Source organism: Aotus nancymaae, unplaced genomic scaffold (assembly GCF_030222135.1).
Source record: "Aotus nancymaae isolate 86718 unplaced genomic scaffold, 86718_ANA_hifiasm-v0.15.2.pri h1tg000019l, whole genome shotgun sequence".
Classification (NCBI taxonomy): domain Eukaryota; kingdom Metazoa; phylum Chordata; class Mammalia; order Primates; family Aotidae; genus Aotus; species Aotus nancymaae.
Genome location: NW_026988431.1, coordinates 25,155,625 through 25,180,097, shown reverse-complemented (window position 1 = coordinate 25,180,097; position 24,473 = coordinate 25,155,625). Strand labels below are relative to the sequence as shown.

The window sequence follows — 24,473 nt, the reverse complement described above, 5'->3', positions numbered from 1 at the left end:
GAACTTCTACTTTTCTTGATTTTTCAAAATGTTTTAAAATAGAATAAACGCATTTTACTCATAAGACCAAAGAAATTAAATAGGTGGTATTTCCTTAAAAGCATGAAATCTCTGGGCATTAAAGAATAATTCTATAATTTCAAAACAAATAATGCAAAATGGATGAAGAGAATTCTTATTCCAATTTCAAACATTAGAAAAGACGTTAATAAACAATTAAAATGTATGAAAAGAATCAGTACTTTCAAAAGCCTAGCAAGACTTAGAGTTCTGTTCATGCTACCTTTTCCGATGATAAGAAGGGGCTGTTTGGCGTTCCTAATAACAGAAGCTGCCATGCGTACAGCAGAGGTTTCTGCCATGCTGATAGGAGGTGACATGCAGCACTCCATGTACCTGGGAAAAAAGAGCCCTGTTAATTAAAAGAGGCCAACTCTAATCTTTTTATTGTGGACATCCCAAATATATAGAAAGGTAGGAAAAATAGCACAATAAGCCCCCATATGCCACCATGTAGATCTAACAACTTAATCTCATTTTACCACATTTGTTTCATATATATATACACAAACAAGCGTTTGTTTCCTGAACTATTTTAAAGCAAATAATACGCATCAAGACACTTCACCCTTAAAAATTTCTCCATGTGGCTGTGAATAAGGACTTTCTCCTATATTCAACCATCACATTATTATCACATCCAGTAAATTAATAGTTATTCTCCAATATCATCTAATAGCCAGTGAAATGGCCAATTCATTGACAGAAAATCTGAGTTAATGGCTTTGTACTGTAGTAGCAGTAGTGCCGTTGTAACAGTAAAAACATACTAAAATCTAATATTTGCTATGTGCCATTTATTCTCGTTTAATTATCAAAACAATGAGGTCAGGTATTAACATCATCTCCATTTCACCACTGAGGAAAAAAAAGACTCAAGAGAAAGTAACTTGTCCAAGATCTCCAGATGACATGTGGCAGAGACTGGATTGAACCAGTCATTCTGTCTCCAAAGTCCATGCTTTTAAACACCTTACCACATTTCTTTTCTTTTTTTTGGAGACAGAGTCTCACTCTGTCACCCAGGCTGGAGTGCAGTGGTGCAATCTTGGCTCAATGCAACCTCCACTTCTTGGGTTCAAGTAATTCTCCTGCCTCAGCCTCCCGAGTAGATGGGACTACAGGAACATGCCACCACGCCTGGCTGATTTTTGTATTTTTAGTAGAGACAGGTTTTTGCCATGTTGGCCAGGCAGTTCTCAAACTCCTGACCTCAGGTGATCCACCCACCTAGGCCTCCCAAAGTGCTGGAATTACAGGCATGAGCTACACTACATTCCACTCACTACATTCCACTCACTGGGTGTTAATATTCTAGTATCACAATATGCATTAGTAAAAGAAACATTAAAACTGTCACAGTTGCCGGGCGCGGTGGCTCACGCCTGTAATCCCAGCACTTTGGGAGGCTGAGGCAGGTGGATCACGAGGTGAAGAGATCGAGACCATCCTGGTCAACATGGTGAAACCCCATCTCTACTAAAAATACAAAAAAAAAAAAAAAAAAAAAAATTGTCACAGTTAAGTATTTCTGGACATCAAGTTCTGTGACATTTCATTTATTCTAATTAATATAAATTATACTGTAAAAAATTTAGACATATAGTCAAAATATTTAGACATATATTAAAAAAGAACAATCTGCATAAAATTTAAAAGGTTTATAGAGTTAACTTACCTGACACTAGCCTTTTTCCCCTTAGTATTATTTTGATTATCATGTTCAGGTATTATGCAGAATAAACAGATATCCTTTTTATCTGACTATCCCAAATAAAAATCACTCCTTGGTACACAGAGTATACAGTAAGATATACTGTCTGTCTGTAGTCACTAGAGAACCATTTGGTCCACAATGGCACTTGGTACACAGAGTACACAGTAAGATCCACTGTGTGTCTGTAGTCACTAGAGAACCATTTGGTCCACAATGGCACTTGGTACACAGAGTACACAGTAAGACACAGTATGTCTGTAGTCGCTAGAGAACCATTTGGTCCACAACGGCACTTGGTACACAGAGTACACAGGAAGACACACCGTGTGTCTGTAGTCGCTAGAGAACCATTTGGAGCACAACGGCACTTGGTACACACAGATACAGTAAGACACATTGTGCGTCTGTAGTCACTACAGAACCATTTGGTCCACAATGGCAGAAATGCACAAAACGGTACCCACGATGCTTTAACCCAAGTAGCTATCCTTATCAGGGGAAGACTTAGATACCACTGAAAAATGTTTTTTGTACTTCTTTTACTTAGTGTTTATTTAAAAAATATGAGAAATCATAGAAACCTCTGTTTGGAATATTTGTTAACCATAGAGAGAGACAGCTAGATACTTTCTTTTCTTGAGTCCTAATAATTTTCAATAATCAATCTCTTGGCTTACGTTATAAAGATTCTCAAGGGCCCATACCACATTAACAAGGGATGTATATTTATGGTTACTGAAGGAATAATTTCAATGAAGAGTTCAGGAAGTTCCAAGTATTTGGTTTAGTAATTAAATCCAGAAATAACTACTAATAAATTTCTTTTTCTTTTTTTTGAGATGGAGTCTCGCTCTGTCAGCCAGGCTGGAGTGCAGTGGCGCGATCTCAGCTCACTGTAACCTCCACCTCCTGGATTCAAGCAATTCTCCTACAGAAGCCTCCCAAGTAGCTACAGGCGCCTGCCACTAAACCCAGCTAATTTTTGCATTTTTAGTAGAGACGGGGTTTCACCACATTGGCCAGACTGCTCTCGAACTCCTGACCTCAGGTGACCTGCCCGCCTCAGCCTCCCAAAGTGCTAGGTTTACAGGCGTGAGCCACTGTGCCTGATAATATCATTTTAATTGAGAGAATTAAGCCCTTTGGCTAGGATTCAGTTTAATTACTAAATCATCAAGTTAAGACAAACGGAAATTAACTCATAAACTGCTGGGTAAATTCTTTTAAAAAGGTAGGCATTATAATAACACATGTATATTGAAGAAAGAATTCCAGTATAACTATTACTCACTTTATAGAATTCACATTCACCTGGAGGTTCACAAAATCTGCTGGTATGTCAACATAGCAAGCACCTGGACGACCATAGATACTGGTTCTCACTGCCTACATTTATTACAAGTAGAAGAAAAGATTTGTAAAATCTCAGTCTTATCATATTCCACTCAAAGATAATTTAAAACTGTAAAATAACACTATTTTCATTTTTCTAGACATCCTTAGGTAGAGAAAAAATAATTATAATCAAAATTGAAATGTGCTCTATTGACTACATTTTTAAAGATTTTTTGTTTAAAAGGGAAGAGAGATAACAAAGTATTCATTTAGGGCTTTAAAATTCACGTTCTATTACACTTTGGTTTTGGAAATTATTCACGAGGCTCTGCATGCCAAGTTTTTGCACTGTACTATGTACTTTCACCTGCTTCCTAATCTTCTTTTTTGTTTTTCTATTTTTTGTTTTTTTACCTGCTTCCTAATCTTAATAATCTGGCAGTGTTTACAGAAACTGTGATATGGTTACATGTATCAAATGGTTTCTGTAACTCCTGGTTTTGAAACAGCTCAAACATAATTTCATGTATAAATGCTGATTATAATTTATAATATAGGCTAAGTATCTGTAATCCAAAAATCCAAAATCCTCCAAAATGTGAAACTTACTGTGTGCCAACATGATGATACAAGTGGAAAACTCCACATCTGACCTCATGTGACAGCTCACAGTCAAAATGCAGGTGTATAAACAGTTTATTCAGTGTCCCCAAGGGAAAAATAAAGTTACCATCAGACTATGTATATAAAGAACCTATGAAACATAAATGAATTTCATATTTAGACTTGGGTCCCATTCCCAAGATGTCTCATTATATATATGCAAATATTCTAAAATCTGAAAAAATCTGCAGTCAGAAACTCTATGAAAAGCATTTCAGGTAAGGAATAATCAACCCATATGCTGCTTAATTAACTAACAGAGGGTCTTATATGGTTTTGGTTTAGTCCCAATTTTCAAAAATAATCTTTTCCGAAAGCACAAGAGAAAAGGTACTCAGGGGTTCATTATACCTTTCTCTTTACTTTTGCATAATTAAAAAGATAATTTTAAAAACTAAAGCACAAGAGAAACTTTTTCCAAAAATAACTTATTTTACCTCTCTATAATTAAATGTAATGATAGCGAACATTAAAATGTAAATAGTTTTTTAAGAATGCCATTTTTAACTGCCTGGGTATATTCCTAACTGTCACTCATTCTCTTGAGAATAAAAATAACATAAGTATGAGCAACTGAGAAAAACCAGTTGATCTGGAGCAATTCTCATTCCACAGCCTCCTGAGTATCGGAGTCACAATCTTGTCACAAAGGTGTATTTCTTGAAAGCTTGTTTCTAAGCAGGGCGTAAGCTCACCCTTAAATACTGTACCTTTTCAATAACAAAAGGAATAGCTTCTATGCTGCTTGGACGGGCAGAGAACTTGGTATATAATCTACAAGCTTCAACCTACATGAAAAATGAAAATCACTTATAATTAATCTCAAAACTATATTACTATCCTGAAAGAAGACAAAATGTTAAGTCATTACTTTCTTTATGTTTAGAGGCAAGACGGAGAAGATGCATTACCTAGACTGTCCTTCAAAAGCCTATTCAAAGCACAAAGTTTTGCCTTGGTATGATTCAGGAAGCATATTAAAACAAGATATAATTTTCATTTCTCAGATTGGCAAAGATGCAAAGGTTTGATAATACCCACCATCTAACACAACCCAGGAAAATAGGCATTTCTATAAACTGCTGGTCAGACGATAAATAGGAAAGTTAACAAAATCTACAAAAAATTTAAATCAGCATACCTTTGGATCCAGCAGTTTCACAGATAAGAATATGCAACTTCATCTGTTATATTTTGTTACAATAACTTATATTTCTGTCAGTATTCCTTTTATATACTTTCTTGCTATGCTGTTTAGAACATATGAATTCAGTAGTGATAATTTTTCACTGTTTAATAGATCTTGAAGCATTATATAGAAACTGTTTCTCTTGATATGTTTTAGTATGAAATCTATGAAAAACTGATAGTCCCACAAGCATGACAGAATTAAGATCACCCCCCGCCCCCCCCCCCGATTTTCAGTCTATGTTCATGTCCTTTAGTTTTAAGGACTTCCACAAGAAACAGATATTTGGATTATCTTCTGATTTATTAATTTATTATTATTTTTTTTCTTTTTGAGACAGGCTGGAGTGTGGTGGCCCAATCTTGGCTCACTGCAACCTCTGCCTCCCAGGTTTAAGCAATTCTCCTACCTCAGCCTCCCGAGTAGCTGGGATTACAGGCGTGAACCACCGCACCCAGCATCTCCTCTGTTTTTAAATTTGATCTAATAAACTATTATTTTCCATTTCAGGAAAAAAAAAATGTAGTGGACATTTAACCTGTTTTCTTTTTCACCTATATAGTTTTTGAAGTAACTTTAGATTTCCTTTTAATTAACTTATCTGCCCTACTTATTTTTCAAACACATCAGCATCTTCTAAATAACTGTTGTCTACCATTAACTAAGTAAAACTTAATTCCCTTCTAAGAGTATAAAAATATGACTTTTGCATTAACTTATACTAGAGTTCAGTATTTTATATTAGTTTATCATATATAAAATTTTACTTTTGAAGTTCTTAACAATTACTTCTGATTTACAAACAGATTTTGCCTAATGATTTTATTTATGTATTTATTTTTGAGACGGAGTTTTGCTCTTGTTGCTCAGGCTGGAGAGCAGTAGTACGATCTCAGCTCACTGCAACCTCTGCCTCCTGGGTTTAATTGATCCTCCTGCCTCAGCCTCCCAAGTAGCTGGAATTACAGGTGACCATCACCAAGCCTGGCTAATTTCTGTATTTTTTAGTACAGACAGGGTTTCACCATGTTGGCAGGCTGGTCTCAAACTCCTGACCTCAGGTGATCCACCCACCTTGGTCTCCCAAAGTTCTGTAATTACAGGGGTGAGCCACTGCACCTGGCTGTCTAATGATTTTAACTTTGTCCTGTAAATGCTCAAATATATTTATATCTTAAGTGTCAATCATTCACTTTGTTTCCTACAACTCTTCCTTTTTTTTTTTTTTTTTTTTAAGACCAGGTCTCTTGGATGGGTGCAATGGCTCACGCCTATAATTCCAGCACTTCAGGAGGCTGAGGCGGGCGGATCACTTAAGGTCAGGAGTTCAAGAACAGCCTGGGCAAGATAGCAAAACCCTGTCTCTACAAAAAATACAAAAATTATCTGGTCTTAGTGGCATATGCCTACAGTCCCAGCTACTTGGGAGGCTGAGGTGAGAAAATGGCTTAAGCCCAGGAGGTGAAGGTTGCAGTGAGCCGAAGATCAGGCACTACACTCCAGACTGGGCAACACAGCCATACCCTGTCTCAAAAAAAAAAAGAGAGAGAGAGAGACAAGATTTGAATACGTTGCACAGACTAGTCTCAAACACCTGGGCTCAGCAATCCTCCCATCTGAGTCTCCTGAGTAACTAGGAATACAGGTATGAACTACCGTGCTCAGCTTTATTCCTAAAGCTATAGCATTTTGTTGACATATTCTTTCAAGTTTCTTTTAATTTTGAAATGTTTTCCTTCCTCCTTCTAAAATAAAAATATACTTGTCTAGAGTCTACTGATAATCATTTTGAGTAAGATTTTTCCTCTCAAGTGTTTATTCCCCCAAGTCTGGGAGGTATAGTCCAAAATCATTTTTATTCCTCTATCTTCTTGACTCTTTTAATAGTCTATCTTCAGAGCTTAACGTCCTGTCACAAAGGTGTATTTCTTGAAAGCTTGTTTCTAGGCAGGGCCTAAGCTCACCCTTAATATCTACCCTGAGGTTGTCTTGTAGTAGCTCAAGATAATTACCTTTAAGCTACTTCAGGTACTTCTAATTGACTTATATTATTTTGCAAACAGGAGGCTTTTTTATATCTTCTCCCTAACTCTTAATGGTGTGTATGTATTGTGTTACTAAAATCTTAGAGTTGCAGGCCAGGCGCAGTGGCTCATGTCTGTAATCCCAGCACTTTGGGAAGCTAAGGCAGGCAGATTGCTTGAGCTCAGGAGTTCAAGACTAGCCTGGGCAACATGGTGAAATCTCGTCTCTACAAAAAATTAAAAAATTAGTCAGGTGTGGTGGTGTGAACCTGTAGTCCCAGCTGCTTGGGAGGCCAAGGTGGGAGGATTGCTTGAGGTCAGGGGGTCAAGGCTGCAGTGAGCTAAGATCGCACCACTGCACTCCAGCCTGGGCTGAAGAAGGAAATTAAATAATAGCAATAATAGTAAAACAAAGCCTTATAATTTGTAGTTTCTATATAATAAAGTTTGTTGTGCATTGTTTAATGTACTCTCTCCTTCTCAGCTCTGCTTAAGCAGAAATGTTAAACTGACTTCCTGCAAACCATTTAACCTTTATCTATTTTCCCCACATTCTTAGCAAAGTTCACAGGCATCTAGAAATTCCTGTTTTTCTTGCTAACCAGCTGCAAGGTCACAGAGCAGCTAAAAACTGCAGAAAAATGTTACTTTTCAATTGTAAAGTACACCACAAGGCATGTTACAAATTAATTAACTGTTCTTTGTTCTGACTTCTGTAAACCTGTTTACTGCTGCATCATCCTAAATGTGTAAAAGTTACCCCATTTTCTTTGTCCTTTGCTCAGTTTTCGGATACAAATCCATGGAGCCAGTGCACCTAAACAAAATCCTCCTGTTTCACCCATTGGTCTCTCCACTCTCCTGATATCCGCAATAGGGCAATAAAGCGAGACCCTGTTTCAAAAATTAAAAATAAAAAAAATAATAAAATCTTAAAGTTGGATACCTGAGGAAACTCCTGGAAAGCTCCCATTGTTTCCTGATTTCTTTCAGAGGAACCACCAATCACAAGCAAGGGCCTGAAAAAGTCATTTATTTTAAAAAGATAATTACAGTGTTGTATGTAAGGAGAGAAGGTTAGCACTCCCCTTGACAAAAGGATAATTACAAATGAGATCATCAAATAAAATACTAAACAGAGTGTTCAATTCATAACAAATATTCAATAAATGTTAAAGAGAGAGAATATTACATTTTTCTCTTAGAAACTGTAGATTAAGGCTGAGCAAGGTGGCTCAGCCTGTAATCCCAGCACTTTGGGAGGCCCAGGAGGGTGGATCACTCGAGGTCAGGAGTTCAAGATCAGCCTGGCCAACATGGTGACACCCCATCTGTATAAAAAATTCAAAAAGTAGCCAGCATGGTAGCAGGCACCTGTAATGCCAGCTACTCGGGAGGCTAGGGTAGAAGAACTGCTTGAACCTGGGAGGCAGAGGTTGCAGTGAGCCAAGATTGTGCCACTGAATTCCAGCCTAGGCGACAGAGCAAGACTCTGTCTCAAATTTAAAAAAAAAAAAAAGTAGATTAAAAAATATGTAGGAAGCAACCTGATATAAGAGAACCTTTCCTCAATATCAGAGAAAGACAAAATGTATAGCAAATGTTTTCCTTCCCTTCTTCCCTTTCCCCTCTTGGATGCTGATGCTTAATTTCCAGCTATATTGACATAAAATAAATTTTTACACCTTTCTTATTATTCTTGGGACAAGGGGAAGAAAAATTTTACATTCTCCTAAGTGAATCTATTTGGAAATGGCAAAATGAGTGACATTCCTCAGCAACGAAATTCTTATCCTTCAACGTGGGGAAAAAAAGGATATGGCAAACCTTAAGGTACTTAAAAAATATAAGACCCTAAGGTAGATAAAGAAGAGAAAAACCAAAGCAAAGTACAGAAGAAACTATAAGAAACACAGGGCAAGAAAGAAAACAATGTCCTTTCCACTAGAAAGACTTCGTTTTTTTTGAGACGGAGTCTTGCTCTGTCACCAGGCTAGAGTGCAGTGGCGCGATCCCGACTCACTGCAAGCTCTGCCTCCTGGATTCAAGCGATTCTCATGCCTCAGCCTCCCATGTTTCAAATTGACTAGAACCTAACCCTCTTTAACCCGATCTCATCGGTAAAGTGCCAGAGATAGAGTTAAGGGCAAGATCAGAGAATACGTACTAAGTAGTCTACATATAAAGCAAACTCAATGAATGCAAGAATTTCAAATATCTTCCTACCTATGCAAAACAAGGTGAAAAATTGGCCACATTTTTACAATCTTTAAAAAAAAAATTCTTCACTTAAAGTAAATGGAACCACATACACATTCACACACACACACACACACACACACACACACACATTTTAGGAAACTCAAAAATGTTAAAAGTATTTATCTCAACTGGGCGCGGCGGCTCATGCATGTAATCCCAGCACTTTGAGAGGCAAAGGCAGGGAGATATCCTGAGGTCAGGAGTTTGAGACCAGCCTGACCAACATGGTGAAACCTCGTCTCTACTAAAAATACAAAAATTAGCCAGGCGTGGTGGCGGGTACCTATAATCCCAGCTACTCAGGAGGCTGAGTCAGGAGAATCACTTGAACCCAGGAGGTGGAGGTTGTGGTGAGCCAAGATACCAACACTGCACTCCAGCCTGGGTGACAGGGTGAGACTCTGTCTCAAAAAAAAAAAAAAGTATTTATCTCTAAGGAAATAAATTAGTGGTGCTTTGAATTTTCTTTCTAATGCTCTTTTTTTATATATATTTAAAGTATACCATGTGATGTTTTGACATACATGTAGTGAAATGATTACTATAGTCAAGCAAATTAACATATTCATGTTACTTTTTTCTCTTAGCAAATTTACAATACACAGTGTTATTAACTATAGCTTTCTTGTTGTACATTAGATCTCTGGGCTTTATCCTGCTTGACTGAAACTTAGTACTCTTTGACTTTTATCTCCCTATTCCCCTCCTCCTCCTCATTCCCTCCCTGGTAACTAACTTTCTGCTTTCAGTTTCTAAGAATTCAAGGGTGTTTTTTTTCCAAGTCTTTCTACTCTAGATCAGTATTAGCTCTACTCAGCATAATCCTGCAGTGACCTTTTTAAGAAAATGTTTTCAGTAATAATAACATGATTACCAGCAGTTCATGTTTGCATTTGCCATACCACCCAAGGCATGGATGAGACCTGGGCCAGAAACAACAAGGCAGACTCCTGGCCTAAAAGCAAAACAGAATTTATTTTATTAACATCAAGCCAAATTTAACAACTGATTGATAACACTTCAGCGTGAAACACGGCAATCCTGGACTTCAAAGGAAGGACATACAGGTCTTTACTATAACTGGTAAAACAATTATTAGAATATTTTTAATTTAAAAATGTGTGTGTGTGTGTGTATATATATATATATATATATATATATATATATATATATATATACTTTTTTTTTTGAGATAGTATCTCACTCTGCCTCCCAGGCTGGAGTCCAGTGGCACAATCAGGGCTCATTGTGGACTCCAGCCTGGGCAACAGAGTGAGCTGCTATCTCAAAAAAAAAAAAAAAGTATATATATAATCAACCTCCCAGGTTCAGGTGATCTTCCCACCACAGCCTCCCAAGTAACTGGGACTACAGGTGGGCGCCACTACACCCAGCTAATTTTTTGTATTTTTTTTTTTTTGGTAGAGACAGGGTTTCACTATGTTGCCCAGGCTGGTCTCAAACTCCTGGGCTCAAGAGATCTGCCTGCCTTGGCCTCCCAAAGTGCTGGGATTATCTTTCTTTCTTTGGGCATGAGCCAGCATGCCTGGCCCAAAGAAAGAAAGATTACATCGGTTTTCTAGCGAGAAATAAGGTACCTATCACCTTCACAACGTATATTACTAACCACTTATTTTGATCCTACATCTGGCCTAAGTCAAGAGTACATTTTTGTATGAAAAAAGGTTTTTTCCATTTCTTAACAAATAAATATAGCATCAACTGACCTTTGATAGGAAATTCTGAATGCAGTGCTCTGCCCAAAATCTTTTAAACCTGAACATGAGGCTGGGTGTGGTGGCTGACATCTGTAATCCCAGCACACTGTGAGGTTGAGGCGATGGATCGCTTGAGCCCTGGGGAACATGGTGAAACCCTGTCTCTATAAAAAATACAAAAATTAGCTGGGTGTGGTGGTGCGCACCTGTAGACCCAGCTATTTGGGAGGTTGAGGCATGAGAATTGCTGGAAACTGGGAGGTGGAGGTTGTAGCGAGCAGAGACGGCACCATTGCACTCCAGCCTTGAGGCAACAGAGTGGGCCTCTGTCTCCAAATAAAAATAAATATTGAACTTGAATGTTTTACCTTTGGTGTGACTAAGCTTAAAGCACTCAGGGAAAAGGTATCTCAATATAATTCAGTTTGCCATTTTACATTTATAAAATAATTTCTTAAAATTTTCTGTTCAAGACAGACTTGAAAATAGATAAGTATCACTAAGTAAACTAAACTTCTAAAACAGTACTATCCAACAAGAACTCTGCATAGTAATAGAAATGTTCTGCATTTGCAGTCTGATATGGTAGCCACTACTGACATGGTTACTGAGCACCTGAAATGTGGCTACTACAAACTGAAAAACTATAATTTAAATATTATTTAATTTTAATTAACTTAAATATAAATAGGTACATACAGCTCGTGACGACATTTGCCAGTGCAGTTCCAGAAGTTCATTCAAATAGCAAAAATTTTTTAAACTATGAACTTTTAACCATTCTCTGAATCATCATTCTAGCATTTTTTTACCTTAAAACATTAATTAATGACTATAAATGCTTTCCAAGCTAACTGAAAAGATTAAAGTATTTGCCATATGTAAATAGAGTGGCAGAAAATGGTGACAATAGTGTTTCTCTTCAGGCCCAAATTCACAACTTTCTTATTACAGAAAAAAAACTATTCTGATGAGGTCTAGACTTTGAGATCTTATTAGTTTTCATTTCTTGGCAACTCAATTACTAGTTTCATTTTTGGAAATAAAAACATGTATTAAAGCTAACATAAATGAAAAAAGTATGATACATATTACCGTGAGAGTCCAAATTCTGCTTTAAAAATACATATATGTAGGGGAAAAAAATTTGGAAGAAAATGACAAATTCTTAACAGCTGTGAGATCACAGGTGATTTTCATTTTCTTTTTTTCTTTTTTTTTGAGACGCAGTCTCGCTCTGTCACCCAGGCTAAGAGTGCAGTGATGCAATCTCAGCTCACTGCAACCTCCACCTTCTGGGTTCAAGCTGATTCTCTTCCCTTAGCCTCCCATGTAGCTGGGATTACAAGTGTGTGCCACTACATCTGGCTGATTTTTGCATTTTTAGTAGAGACAGCGTTTCACTACATTGGCCAGGCTGGTCTTGAACTCCTGACCTCAGGTGATCCACCTGCCTCAGCCTCCTACAGTGCTGAAATAATAGGTGTGAGCTACCGCGCCTGGCTGATTTTCATTTTCTTCTTTATGCTTTCTATATTTTCCAAAATGTATGTTTTTAAAATGTATTGGCCAGGCGTGGTGGCTCATGTCTATAATCCCAGCACTTTGGGAGGCTGAGGTGGGTGGATCATGAGGCCAGGAGTTTGAGACCAGCCTGGCCAAGATGGTGAAACCCCGTCTCTACTAAAAATACAAAAATGAGCCGGGCACGGTGACACGCGCCTGTAATACCAGTTACTCAGAGGCTGAGGCAGGAGAATCACTTGAACCCAGAAGGTGGAGGTTACAGTGAGCCAAGATTGTGCCATTGCACTCCAGCATGGGTGACAGAGTGAGACTCCGTCTCAAAAAAAAAAGTATTAATTTTTAATAATAAAAAGGGAGTAGTAATTAGGTAACATGGATACATACTAAAAAATCAGAATGCATGGAACAGGTTCCAGCAGTCACATTTTAAACCAAGCATTTTTGTATTAAGTGTGCTGGGGTAGTTGTGAGATCCAAGACAAGGTATCACACATCAACTCACTATCCAGTCACCAGTGAAAATGGCAACGTGTTCCACTCTAAAACACTTCTGGTGTCATTATTCTTTTGATGTGGCCCTCAGAGAGTTTTAAAATTTTTTATCTTTCATTATTTAATACATTCTTCTATAATCTTTCCAAATGAACTCATCCTTCAGCTGAAAGACATAATGGTTCTACCCCAAAATATTAAAGTAATTGAAGTGAAACAAATTTTAGTTTACCTGCCTGTCAGATATCCAATCGCGGAAGCAGCATAACAAGCCTACAAAGAAAGAACACTGGGACTTGAGCATATTGGGACCCTTATAGTACATTTATGAGAGTAGCTTACTATTAAATAAGAGACAAGAACATATGGTAAAAGCAGAATTGAAATACTTCCCATTTAGTAATAAATGTTCTACACATAAATTTCAAATAATGATTAAGGTATCTAATTTTTAGTTTTTCAAGAAATTTGTTCATATGCATGTTATTCAAAACATCCTCTAACAATTGCTTAAACATCTGCAGGATCAACAGGAATGTCCTCTTTTATTAGTGATATTGGTAATCTGTTTTCTTTCTTTTATTCTTCATCAGTATCATGAGGGGTTTATGAAATTTATCCATCTTTTCAAAAAAAATTTGTGCCTTTGTTGGTTTTCTTTATTGTTTGTTTTCCATTTCACTGATTTCTGTTCTTGTATTTATTATTTCAGTCATTTTGAATTTGATTTACTTTTCTTTTTCTAGCTTCTTAAAATACAAATTTAGAACATTGGCTTTTAATTTTCTTTACTAATAGATTTAAAATGATTCCCGCCAAGAACTGCTTTAGTTATAGGTTACAAGTCTGAGATTGCATCTTTTCATTATCATTCTATTCAAAATATTTTCTATTTTCCATTGTGATTTCTTCTTCAACCCACTGGTTAATTAGGATCTGTAGTGGTATCTCCCTTTATTGGTAATCTGTTTTCTCTTTTATTTTGATCAATCTAGCTTGAAGTTTATTGATTTTGTTAATCTTTTCAAATATTTACAAAGTACCAAAAAGTATGTTGCTTAATTTCCAAATATTTGAGGGTGTTTTTTTTTGTGATCTGTTACTGAGTTCCACTTTACTTCTACATGGTCAAGTTACATATACTTCACGTTTTCAATCCTTGGCATTTTATTGAGATTCCCTTTACGGCCTGCACATGAATAGTTTTTACCTTGTAATTCTACTTCAGCTCACAATCAGGAAGAGAGAGGGCACTAAATTAAATGCACATAGATAACCTGGAAAAATGCTGATTGCTCTCTCAAATCATTCTTCTTAGTCTGGGACATAATTTTTTCCCAGCATTATTTCTTCTCGTTTCTTTAGAAATAACAATAAATTGGGTATTTCCTAGCCTTCATTCAGCTTTAAATGTAGTATACCGTCTTAAAAAAATCCACATTTAAGACATAAATGTAAAAAAAAAAAAAAAAAGTTTATGGATCATAATCTTAACTGGATCCAATATCATATGCCCACTGAGGAGCTGCACCAAGGCTCTGCTCTTTTCCTGTGTTGCTATTCTCTTTCGGCCGTGTCTCTCTTCCCTTTTGCATATAAGGCCAAATTCACATTAGGACAATAATAAGACAACTCCTAAGAAATGCAGGCATGTGAATACCTGCTTCGATAAGAACACTTATTTAGACACCCAAAAGAATTGCCCACTTATGATAGCTGGGTAAGAAATGGTGCTAGGTGCCGGGCGCGGTGGCTCACGCCTATAATCCCAGCACTTTGGGAGGCCGAGGCGGGTGGATCACGAGGTCAGGAGATCGAGACCATCCTGGTCAACATGGTGAAACCCCGTCTCTACTAAAAAAAAAAAACAGAAAAATTAGCTGGGCATGGTGGCGCATGCCTGTAGTCCCAGCTACTCGGGAGGCTAAGGCAGGAGAATTGCTTGAACCCAGGAGGCGGAGGTTGTGGTCAGCCGAGACTGCGCCACTGCACTCCAGCCTGGGTAACAAGAGCGAAACTCCGTCTCAAAAAAAATAAATAAATAAATGATGCTAGGCAATGCACAATATACAACAACATGTAACAAAAAGTATATTCCTTTGGTAGTAAATGTCAAAAGTTGAGAGGTAACTAGTTTTATGACCATAAAAAATCTGTTTCAATACTAAACTACCTCCATTCACAGGCAGAACGGTGCACACAGTACTTAGAGAGCAGATTCTAGAGCCAATCTGTTTTGATTTGAATCCCAGCTTCCCTACTTTCTACTGTGTAATTTTGGGAAGTTGCTCTGCATCTTTGTTTCCTCATCTATAAAATGAAAATAATTCAAAGCATTGTTGTGAGGATGAAATCAGTTCATATGTGTAAAACACTCAGAATAGCCCTCATACACAGTAAGCTCTCAAGAACAATTAACTTGCTGCCAGTCTGCCTACTTACTGGCCAATTGGTCGATATGTCTTGATTATGCAAAAGATCTAATCAAACACAACCACATCTTTCTCTTTAGCACAAACATGCTCCTGAATGCCTTAGGCTGTTTTTATGTTCCCTCTGAATCATTCTGTCACTACCCTTAGTTCAGGCCCCATTTAAGTTTACCTTTGACTACCACGAAGTCAGGCTGGGCCAGGTGTGGCAACTCATGCCTGTAATCCCAGCACTTTGGGAGGCCAAGGCAGGTGGATCACCTGAAGTCAGGAGATCAACATCATCCTGGCCAACATGGTGAACCCTTGTCTCTACTAAAAATACAAAAAATAAGCCAGGCATTGTGGCAGGCACCTGTAATCCCACCTACTCAGGAGGCTGAAGCAAGAGAATCACTTGAACCCGGAAGGTGGAGGTTGCAGTGAGCCAAGATTGTGCCATTGCACTCCAGCCTGAGCAACAAGAGCAAAACTCCGTTTTGAAATTAAAAAAAAAAAAGTCAGGCTGCCTGAGCTTGAGGAACATATGCACTGGGATGGTCCACCAGAATCTCAAACGCATGTGTTCAAAACTGAACATCACCCTTCTCCTCCAAATTGGCTCTTCCCTCTATATTCTCAGTCTCGGTCACAGACACTATGATCCACACAATCAAGTAGGCCCAAAATCTAGGAATCATCTCCAGAGGAGCCTTCTCCTTCCTAACTAATGCCTGCTCATCCTTCAGGACAGCTCAGACATCATCTCCTGTGGGAAACTGAGTGGGGTACTCCTTCTCTAGGCTTTGTAGCACCCTGGGTATCTTTCTATTACACTTACCATATTATAATACAATTGTTTGTGTCTGTCTCCACAGCTAGGTTGTAAGCCCCTTAAAGCCAGGAACAGACTATCATTCACCTCTGTATCCAGCATCCAACATAGCACATGGGACCTAAAATCCCTTGCCCCAGCTTACAGGGGCTGAAATACAACTTAGAGACAGAGGTCGTGCTATGTTGCCCAGGCAGTCTAAATCCTGGACTTGAGTAATCCTCCTGCCTCAGCCTCCTAAGTAGCTGGGATTACCGGCGTGTACCACCATGCCTGGCATCATCTTTCTGAAGTACAAGCCTAATTACATCTCCCACCTGTTTAGAAAAACCTTTAGTCTCCCCCATTGCCTACTGTAAAAAAAAAAAAAAAAAAAAAAAAAGTTCAAACTCTTTTTAGATTCTCCACAACCTCCCTTCAGCCTACCAGTCTCACAGCTCACCATGCCATCACCTACATTGATGGAACCACATGAACTAACATTATTTCTACAGGCAATCTTCTTCGACCTCAAAGAGAATCAGTCACCCCTTCTGTGCTTCTACATCTGTTGTGAGAGTTATAATTGATGAGTTTTTTTCTTTACATCTCTCTCTCCTACAGGTTACATAGCACAATCTTTAGTATATACTACTTAGTCAATAAATGTTTCCTGTAGGAAGAAATCAGTGGCAGATATGTCATCTCTAGAAAAACAGTTAAATACAGGTTCCATTTAGAGGCCAATACTTCATTTTCTCACGCAGATATAAGAATAGAATGCTGTTCTAACAAAGAAAAGTAAAATGTAGAAGCAACAGGAACTCACCTGCTAGTTTTAAGATAAAAAATATAAATCTCAAACTTTGTAGAAAAAGAATATCATTCAATGAATAAATAATTTATAATAGTAAGCATCTACACCATGTGAAAGCACCAACCAAGTCAGGCACTGTGATGTAACAAATGAACCGGCAGGGCATGGTGGCTCATGCTTGTAATGCCAGCACTTTGGGAGGCTGAGGTGGGCAGATCATGAGGTCAGGATTTCAAGACCAGCCTGGTCAATATGCTGAAACCCCAGCCGGGTGTGGTGGCATGCATGTGCCTGTAGTCCCAGCTACTCAGGAGGTTGAGGCAGAAGAATCGCTTGAACCCAGGAGGCAGACGTTACAGTGAGCCAAGATGACACCACAGCACTCCAGCCTGGGCAACAGAGTGAGATTCTGTCTTAAAAAAAAAAAAAAACCACACAACTTCTGCCCTCCAGGCACTCACATCTGATGGCAAAGGGCACCACTTAAGGAGGCAAAGGCCACTGTCTGGGCAAGAGGAGGCAAGAATCTAAATTAGAAGGCAACAGTGGGAGTGTAAAGCAGGAATACTTAGCCTCAGCTGGACTGACAGTATGTGATATCACACAAGCGGATTCTTGCTCTTTTAAGCCAGCACTACTGAGAAGGGCAAAGCTGGATTGGCAGACGATGCACTTTAAGTTGATTGACAAAATGTCATACCTTCCTTATCCTGCTTCCAAATAAGCCTCTAAGAAAGGTGGCAGTGTGATGCGGTGGAAAGAGAGCCAGGCTAGGATCTGAGACACTTGAGTTTTCATCAAGGCTTTACCATTTGTAATATCCTCCAACCTGCCCCAAACCGATCATACAAGAGACTTTGCCTTCACTCATTCATCCCACAGGTAATCTCTGAACACCTTTCTTATGCAGGCACCATACTAAGCACTGGGGGTACAGATGTGTAGTGAAGAAATAATATCCCTGCTCTCATGGAGCTCGTAGCCTAATAGAGAAGTCAGACTTTACCCAGAAACTGTTCCTTCCAATCGCGACATACAGTATAGTAGTAAGAGCATGGACTCAGACCCAGAATACGTGGATTCAAACTCTGCTTCTGCTACTACCAGCTGTGTCACCAAAGGCAAGTTGTATGTCTTTTCTCATCTGTCAACTAGGTTTAACAACAGTTAATATTCAACAGTGATTGATATGTGTAAAGCAGCAGAAGAGTGGTAAACACTATCTGAGTGTTCGCAATGCTTATCTACCGCTATTACTGATCATTCCCAGTAATGGATTCAGCCACCTGCGCCCATACTCACCGCTTGCTCATTCCTCATCCCAATGTACTTGATGCCCAGCTGCTGGGCAGCAATGGCGATTTCGGTTACTGGGATGCCTACGATGCCAAATATGTACTCCACATCCTGAGGGACGAAGAACATAGGAATAAACTCCCTGGGCCCCCCCACATCGCCACATCCTTCCCTCTCTTTCAGGCGCTAAAAGGAAAACCCCAGACTCCTATCGCCCAGTTCTACTCGTCTCCAAGACAACATCCTGGTCCCCGCCGGCTTCCGTAGGAGCCTTTCATTCCAGGAGGGTCCACCGTACTTGCGTTTTCAGGGCCTGGGCGATGACTTTAGCACCAGACATCTGCTCCTCGCTGCGCTCTGCGAAGTTACTGTCCGGCATCTTCCACCGAAAAGCTCAAGGCACTCTCGCAGACCACAACCAAGCGGAGTCACCCAGCAAAGCAAATGCGAAGACGGCGTCACGCTACCTGAGGGTCCACACCTCTGACGGACAGGAGGGAAACCAACTGCCTTAAACAACGGGAAGGAAGAGGCGGGCTAAATTCGTCCACTCCCCGGGAGAAGTGGGAATGTAAACATGCAGATTCTCCAATCAGAACCGTACTCTCTTCCCGGCTCCTCCATTCGCGCGGCCAGAGTGCCAGAGGGAGGCGGGAGTAGCAGGAGACTGCGGCCTATGCCGAGCAGGTAAGAAGGCTAACTCTGAGGCCTCTCGCCAGGGTCTCGGAGTCGGCCATCCGGAGAGTTTTCGGGACTGCTAAGTGCGAATAGCGCATGCGCGTATTCGGGGCGGAAGGCGCGCTGAGAGCAGGTACGGAGGGGGCGTGGTGCGAGCGCGCGGTCCAGGCCCCGCCCCGGGCCGCCCGAGGGGCTGCGGGCGGGCTGCGCAAAGGCTGCCGGGAGTCTGGAAAGCGTGGCGCGCTTCTCTCGTTGCGGCTCTTGTCTTTGTGCCTTGCTGCTGTGCTACCGCGTTGCGTTTTTCTAGGCTTTTACTTACACGCTTTATGGTTTACGCTCTCATAACCTTGTGGTTTTGTAGTCCTTAAATCATTATAACGCACGTGACTTAAATCCAGAAGCAAATGTGTACCCCAGCAAGAGATAAAATGACACCCAGTGTCAATAGATCCAGACCGTGCCTCAGACCTTGAATCCTGTTTCCGCTATTCAGCCATTGGGTCACGATGAAAAGAGCACCCTGAAAGTACCCAGTTTTGAGCACTGTTTTCTCCATCCCTTGGTACTGACCCATATTACTCTCCACTATTATCTTTCCAAAGTCAGGCACTATGGCATAATTCTTAGGTTCGATCTTACTTAGAATCAGCCCTGCACCTGATAGCCTTTTAAAACATTTTTGTGTGAAAATTGTTTGCAGTGTGAGATTTCTGAAACTAATGCCTTGGAGTCATTAGACCATCTGCTCAGTGACAACAGACATAAAATTTCCAATTATAATAAACAGTGGAACTTTAATTTTTTGAGGATTTGGGGTCATTTTGTTGTAACCCAGCGAGCTGGAAATTACCACTGAGACAAAGACTAGGCCAAATTACAGGTTCTTTATTGCCGGCGCCGGAGGAGGACTCGCATATCTCTAACCCGCGGCCCGAAAGGAGGGTGTCAAGACCTTTGAAGCCCGTAAACCACCTCCTAGACGGGGGGCGGGCTTTGGACATTCTGAGGGCCAGGGTACTTTGGACATTCCAATTGTTACTTAAGTGGTTCACAAAAGTCAAGATAAGCGTTAGTTTACACGTCTGGGTAGGGTGGAAGTTACAGACCTTAGTTACTTATTACAAGTCGCAGGGGCCAAGGTGACATTGGTTTGGACTACTTGCCTGTCACATCAGGGTTACAGAGAGCAGTTTCAACTGAAAGCAGAGGTATGGTCGAAGTATGCAGTTTATGGGGTAATTACCGTGTCACATTCCCCCCTTGTTTTATTTATAGGAATTAAATCATTTATTCCTCCAGCAGGTTAGTATTGTTTGTTTGTTTTAAGGGCCTATGTTGAAACCTTAATAATATTAATTTTACAGAGTTTACCTTAGATTTAATGAACCTGAGAGTTGATTTAGGAGGCAGGGGCGGAACATGAGTCCCAGTAGGGCCAGAGGTCCCACCAGGCCTGTAAGGAGGGAAGTGAGCCAAGGGGACCAGGAAAACATTTTTTTGATACCAACTTGTTGAAGCCTTTTGAAGTTGTTTTCTGGTTTCGAGATTTTGTTTGACCAGGGAGAGTCTCTCTCAGATGAGGCCTGACCTATTAGCATAGAAGCAACATTGTTTATTAAGGGCGGCACATAATCCCCCTTGTTTTGAGAATAATAAATTTAGTCCTTGCCTGTTTTGGAGGACCATTTTAGACAAAGACTTAACCTGATCAGTGAGTTGGAAAATGGAGTTTTTTAAGTGGCTTAAATCAGTATTTATGTGCTGAGAGAGAGTTTTAAAATTTTAGTCCCCAGATATAAGAGCTGATATTCCAACTGCGGTGGAGCTAGCAAAACCTAATTTAACCAGTAAAGGGATGACAATAGGGATTTACAGCACGGATTGGGGTGGCGAGGGTGGTGACCATGAAGAGCGCACAAGTCTTAGTTTTAGTGAATCGAAGGATGAGTGTTTGACGCTCTATTGTCTTTCTGATGGGGCAGTCTTGACGTGGGTGTGATGAATTTAGGCGTTTGTCCAGCTTGAGTGTGGTGGCTGTGGTCAGGATAAGTGTAGGGTCCCTTATGAGGCAAGAGGTGGAGAATTTTTCACAAGGACAGAGTTTCCAGGCTGGAAGGGCTGTGTCGGCTGGTCTGTGAGGTTTATTAGGGTGGGACAGGTGTCTTTAATGAGCTGGTGTACCTGGGATGGAACAGATTGGAGTGCCTGTAAGGACTTAAGGAGTGTATGGTTATGGACTTTAGCATGCACGGTATCCGTAGATCTGGGGAGTAAGGGAGGGGGCCTGCCAAACATGATTTTAAAAGGGGAGAAACCTTTCTGATAGGGTGTGCATTGGACGTGGAGGAGGACAAAAGGAAGCAGGCTGACCCAGTTTTCACTGTTCTCTAGGATAAACTTTGTTAGGGTTTCTTTTAGGGTCCAGTTTATTCGTTTGACCTGTCCTGAACTTTGGGGACGATAGGAACAGTGTAATTTCTAGGATATACCCAGGACCTTAGCGAGGCCCTGAGAAATTTGTGCAGTAAAGGCAGGCCTATTGTCTGACCCTAGCATTAGAGGGAGGCTCAACCGAGGAACAAGGTTTTGTAATAGTTTTTTTGTGACCACTAAAGCAATCTCACACTTAGTGGGGAAGGCTTTGATCCATTTAGCGAACGTATTTATAAACACCAGGAGGTATTTATAGTCATTTACTAGGAGTTTTATTTCAGTGAAATCTACTTTTTAGTGCTTTTTAGGGCTAGTTCCTTTGAGTTTTACTTTTACCTGCCTAGACCTGTTTTTTTCCGGATTTACTTGGGCACATACATTACACTGAGTAGTGACTTTCTTGATAAATTTATGTAAATGGGGAATGTAATACTTGGCTTTTAGCAGTTCAGTTAGTTTGGTTTGTTTTAAATGAATGGTCTGGTGTGTGTTTTTAACTAGGGCCCATCCTAGAGCCTCGGGGACCACAATTTTTTGGTCTGGCAGTATTCACCATCCTGTGGAGCCCTGTGCGGCACCCCATTCCTTTGCAAAGTTCTTCTCACCTGAGGAGTATGTGGGAGTAGGGGGCAGAACTGGGGTGGGCAGGGTTACAAGGAGGGTCAGCAGCCCTGTCTTCCCTTGCCTCTGGTGAATCCCCCTTTCGGTGTCCCTTGCAATGGACTAGTGCCACAGTCTTAGGCTTCCATATAGCCTCCAGCAGGGCTAGAATTTCCTCTTTCTTTTTAATAGCTTTTACTTCTGACGTAAGTAGTTCTTTTTCTTTATATATTGCTCTATGTACATGAGCTATAGCGAAGGCATAACGGCTGTCGGTATAAATAGTGACAGTCTTTCCTTCTGCCTAGTTTAAGGCTTTTATCAGCGCTATAAGTTTAGCCTTTTGGGCTGAAGTCCCATGAGGAAGGGCCTGGGCCCAGATGACCTGCTCTAGAGTGACTATGGCTGCCCCCGCATACCTGACTCCATTGACCATAAAACTGCTGCCACCCGTATACAGTACCTCCTCCGGGTTCCATAAGGGGACGTTGGCGAGGTCCGGTTGAGCGGTTTGGATGACATCTATTATTTGTTGACAGTCATGTATGGGTTCTTCTGGCTCACTATTAGGCAGGAGTGTGGCCGGATTTACGACTGTAGTCTTCAGGAACTTGATGCGAGGCTGGTCCAAGAGAAAAGCCTGATACTGTACTATGCGGGCATTAGACATTCACCTTCCTGGAGCCCCGCGGAGTAGTGATTCTACTGCATGGGTGCTACTGGGTTTAATTTCTGCCCCAGAGTCAGTTTGTTCACTTCTTTTACTAACAGGGCTGTTGCTGCCACGGACCAAAGGCAGGCTGGCTACCCAGAGGCTACAGGATCAAGTTTTTTTGATAGGTAGGCAACTGGCCTGGACCATGGTCCTAATGTCTGGGTGAACACCCTCTTCGTGATTCCTTGTTTTTTATGTACAAACAACCGGAAGGGTTTAGAAATAACTGGCAAGGCCAGGACTGGGGCCGAGGTCAGAGCGGCTTTAAGTTTATTAAAAGCCTGTTGTTCTACTACTGTCCAAATTAGGGGTTGATTCCCTCCTGTGCAGGCATACAGAGGCTTGGCTATTTCAGCAAAACCTAAAATCCATAGCCTACAGTACCCTACCATCCCAAGGAACTCCCAAACTTAGCATTTTGTGGTAGGGGTGGGTATCTGTAGTACTGCTTGGACTCGGCTGGGCGCCAGTGCCCGGTTGCCCTTTTCTATGATGTAGCCCAGGTAAATAACCTTTTGTCTTTTATTTACTTTCCTTAAGTTCTGTAGTGGCCGGTAATCCTTTGTGCTAGGTTTTAGAACAGGGAGCAGAGGGGTGTTCCAGGGTGACTTACAGGTGCTGAGAATTCCTCCTTCCAGGAGTCTTGTTATGTGCGGAGCGATTCCCTGCCTGGCTTCCTGACTCATGGGGTATTGCCGTACCTGGACCGGAGCTGCCGTCACCAACAGTTGGACCACAACCGGGGTACGGTGTTCTGCCAGACCTGGAGGATTGGTCTTAGCCCACACTCCGGGTACACTCTCCTGGAATTGATGGAGGAGGTTTGACGTTGATTCCTGATTTGTTTCCGGTGATAAAGCTTCCTGCAAGAGATACTCGTCTGACAGAGCACAAGTGATGAGGATTTGCTGAGGTGCTTTCGATACAGAGGGCAAAAGGGGGCATAGAGAGGCAGGCTTGATTTTTGCAGAAGGAGATGGTTGCTCGGAGTTTGTAAAGTAGGTCCCACTCTAATAGCGGGTAAGGGCATTCTGGAAGAACTAAGAAGGAATGGGTAACGGTGTCCTTTCTTAACAACTCGATTTGTGGTCCATAAACTGGTCATGGTCTTTCCTGGATGACTTTTTCTACTGGATAGTGGTCCCAGAGGCTGAGTAAGGACAGAGTGGGCCGCCCCACTGTTCACTAAAAAAACTGATAGATTTGCCCCCAATCTTTAAAGTAACCCTGGGCTCCTGGGGTCTTAACAAATAAGAGTCCTGGCCCAGTTAATCCTGACTTTAAAAAAAAAACCACCTTTGGTTTTTTTTGAGTGGTTACTCATTTTTTTCTCTCGGGGCACTTATTTTTTAATATCCCTCTTGTTTACAGTACGTACATTGATTTCTTCCTAATGGGGGCCGGGGACCCCAGGGGCCCTTTTGCAAGGCCCCCTGCTCTTGTGGGATGACTCGTGATTTCTGAAGGCTGCTATTACTGCCTTAGTGACTTTTTTGTTTTGTATGGCTCCAGGAGTATCCCTGTTATTAAAAACCTTCTGGGCAATTTCCAGCAATTTGGTCAAATTCAGTCCCTGGAATCCATGTAGTTTTTGTAACTTTTTCCTGATATCTGGGGCTGATTGGGAGACAACAGCCAAGTTAATGTCCTGTTGATTTTCCGGGGCCTCAGGGTCTACAGGAGTATAGATACGGTACGCCTCTTGTAGGCGTTCTAGGAAAG

At 40.7% G+C, this 24,473-nt stretch overlaps 2 protein-coding genes and 1 pseudogene across 8 annotated transcripts in view; 2 read left to right on the top strand and 1 right to left on the bottom strand.

The window, feature by feature from the left end:
• The window catches only part of HACL1 (2-hydroxyacyl-CoA lyase 1), a 79,151-nt gene extending 60,214 nt beyond the window's left edge, over positions 1–18,937 (bottom strand). For 3 of the 5 annotated variants that reach the window (XM_064378666.1, XM_012466773.2, XM_012466774.3), the window contains exons 1-8: positions 18,624–18,935; positions 18,332–18,436; positions 13,220–13,260; positions 10,125–10,205; positions 7,935–8,007; positions 4,486–4,563; positions 3,069–3,163; positions 284–396 (exon numbers count right to left, since the gene is read on the bottom strand). In XM_064378666.1, the coding sequence (XP_064234736.1) occupies positions 284–396; positions 3,069–3,163; positions 4,486–4,563; positions 7,935–8,007; positions 10,125–10,205; positions 13,220–13,260; positions 18,332–18,436; positions 18,624–18,704 (667 nt within the window). In that variant the 5' untranslated portion in view covers positions 18,705–18,935. Of the gene's footprint in view, positions 1–283; positions 397–3,068; positions 3,164–4,485; positions 4,564–7,934; positions 8,008–10,124; positions 10,206–13,219; positions 13,261–18,331; positions 18,437–18,623 lie in introns of all 5 variants that reach the window. The other 2 variants (XM_064378665.1, XM_064378667.1) reach the window with 2 other exon arrangements.
• LOC135275968 (U6atac minor spliceosomal RNA) lies at positions 8,043–8,141 on the top strand (annotated as a pseudogene).
• Positions 18,625–24,473, top strand: part of BTD (biotinidase) — a 35,994-nt gene continuing 30,145 nt past the window's right edge. The window contains exon 1 of one of the 3 annotated variants that reach the window (XM_012466777.3): positions 18,625–19,012. In XM_012466777.3, the coding sequence (XP_012322200.2) occupies positions 18,903–19,012 (110 nt within the window). In that variant the 5' untranslated portion in view covers positions 18,625–18,902. Of the gene's footprint in view, positions 19,137–20,084; positions 20,212–24,473 lie in introns of those variants that run through there. The other 2 variants (XM_012466778.3, XM_012466779.3) reach the window with 2 other exon arrangements.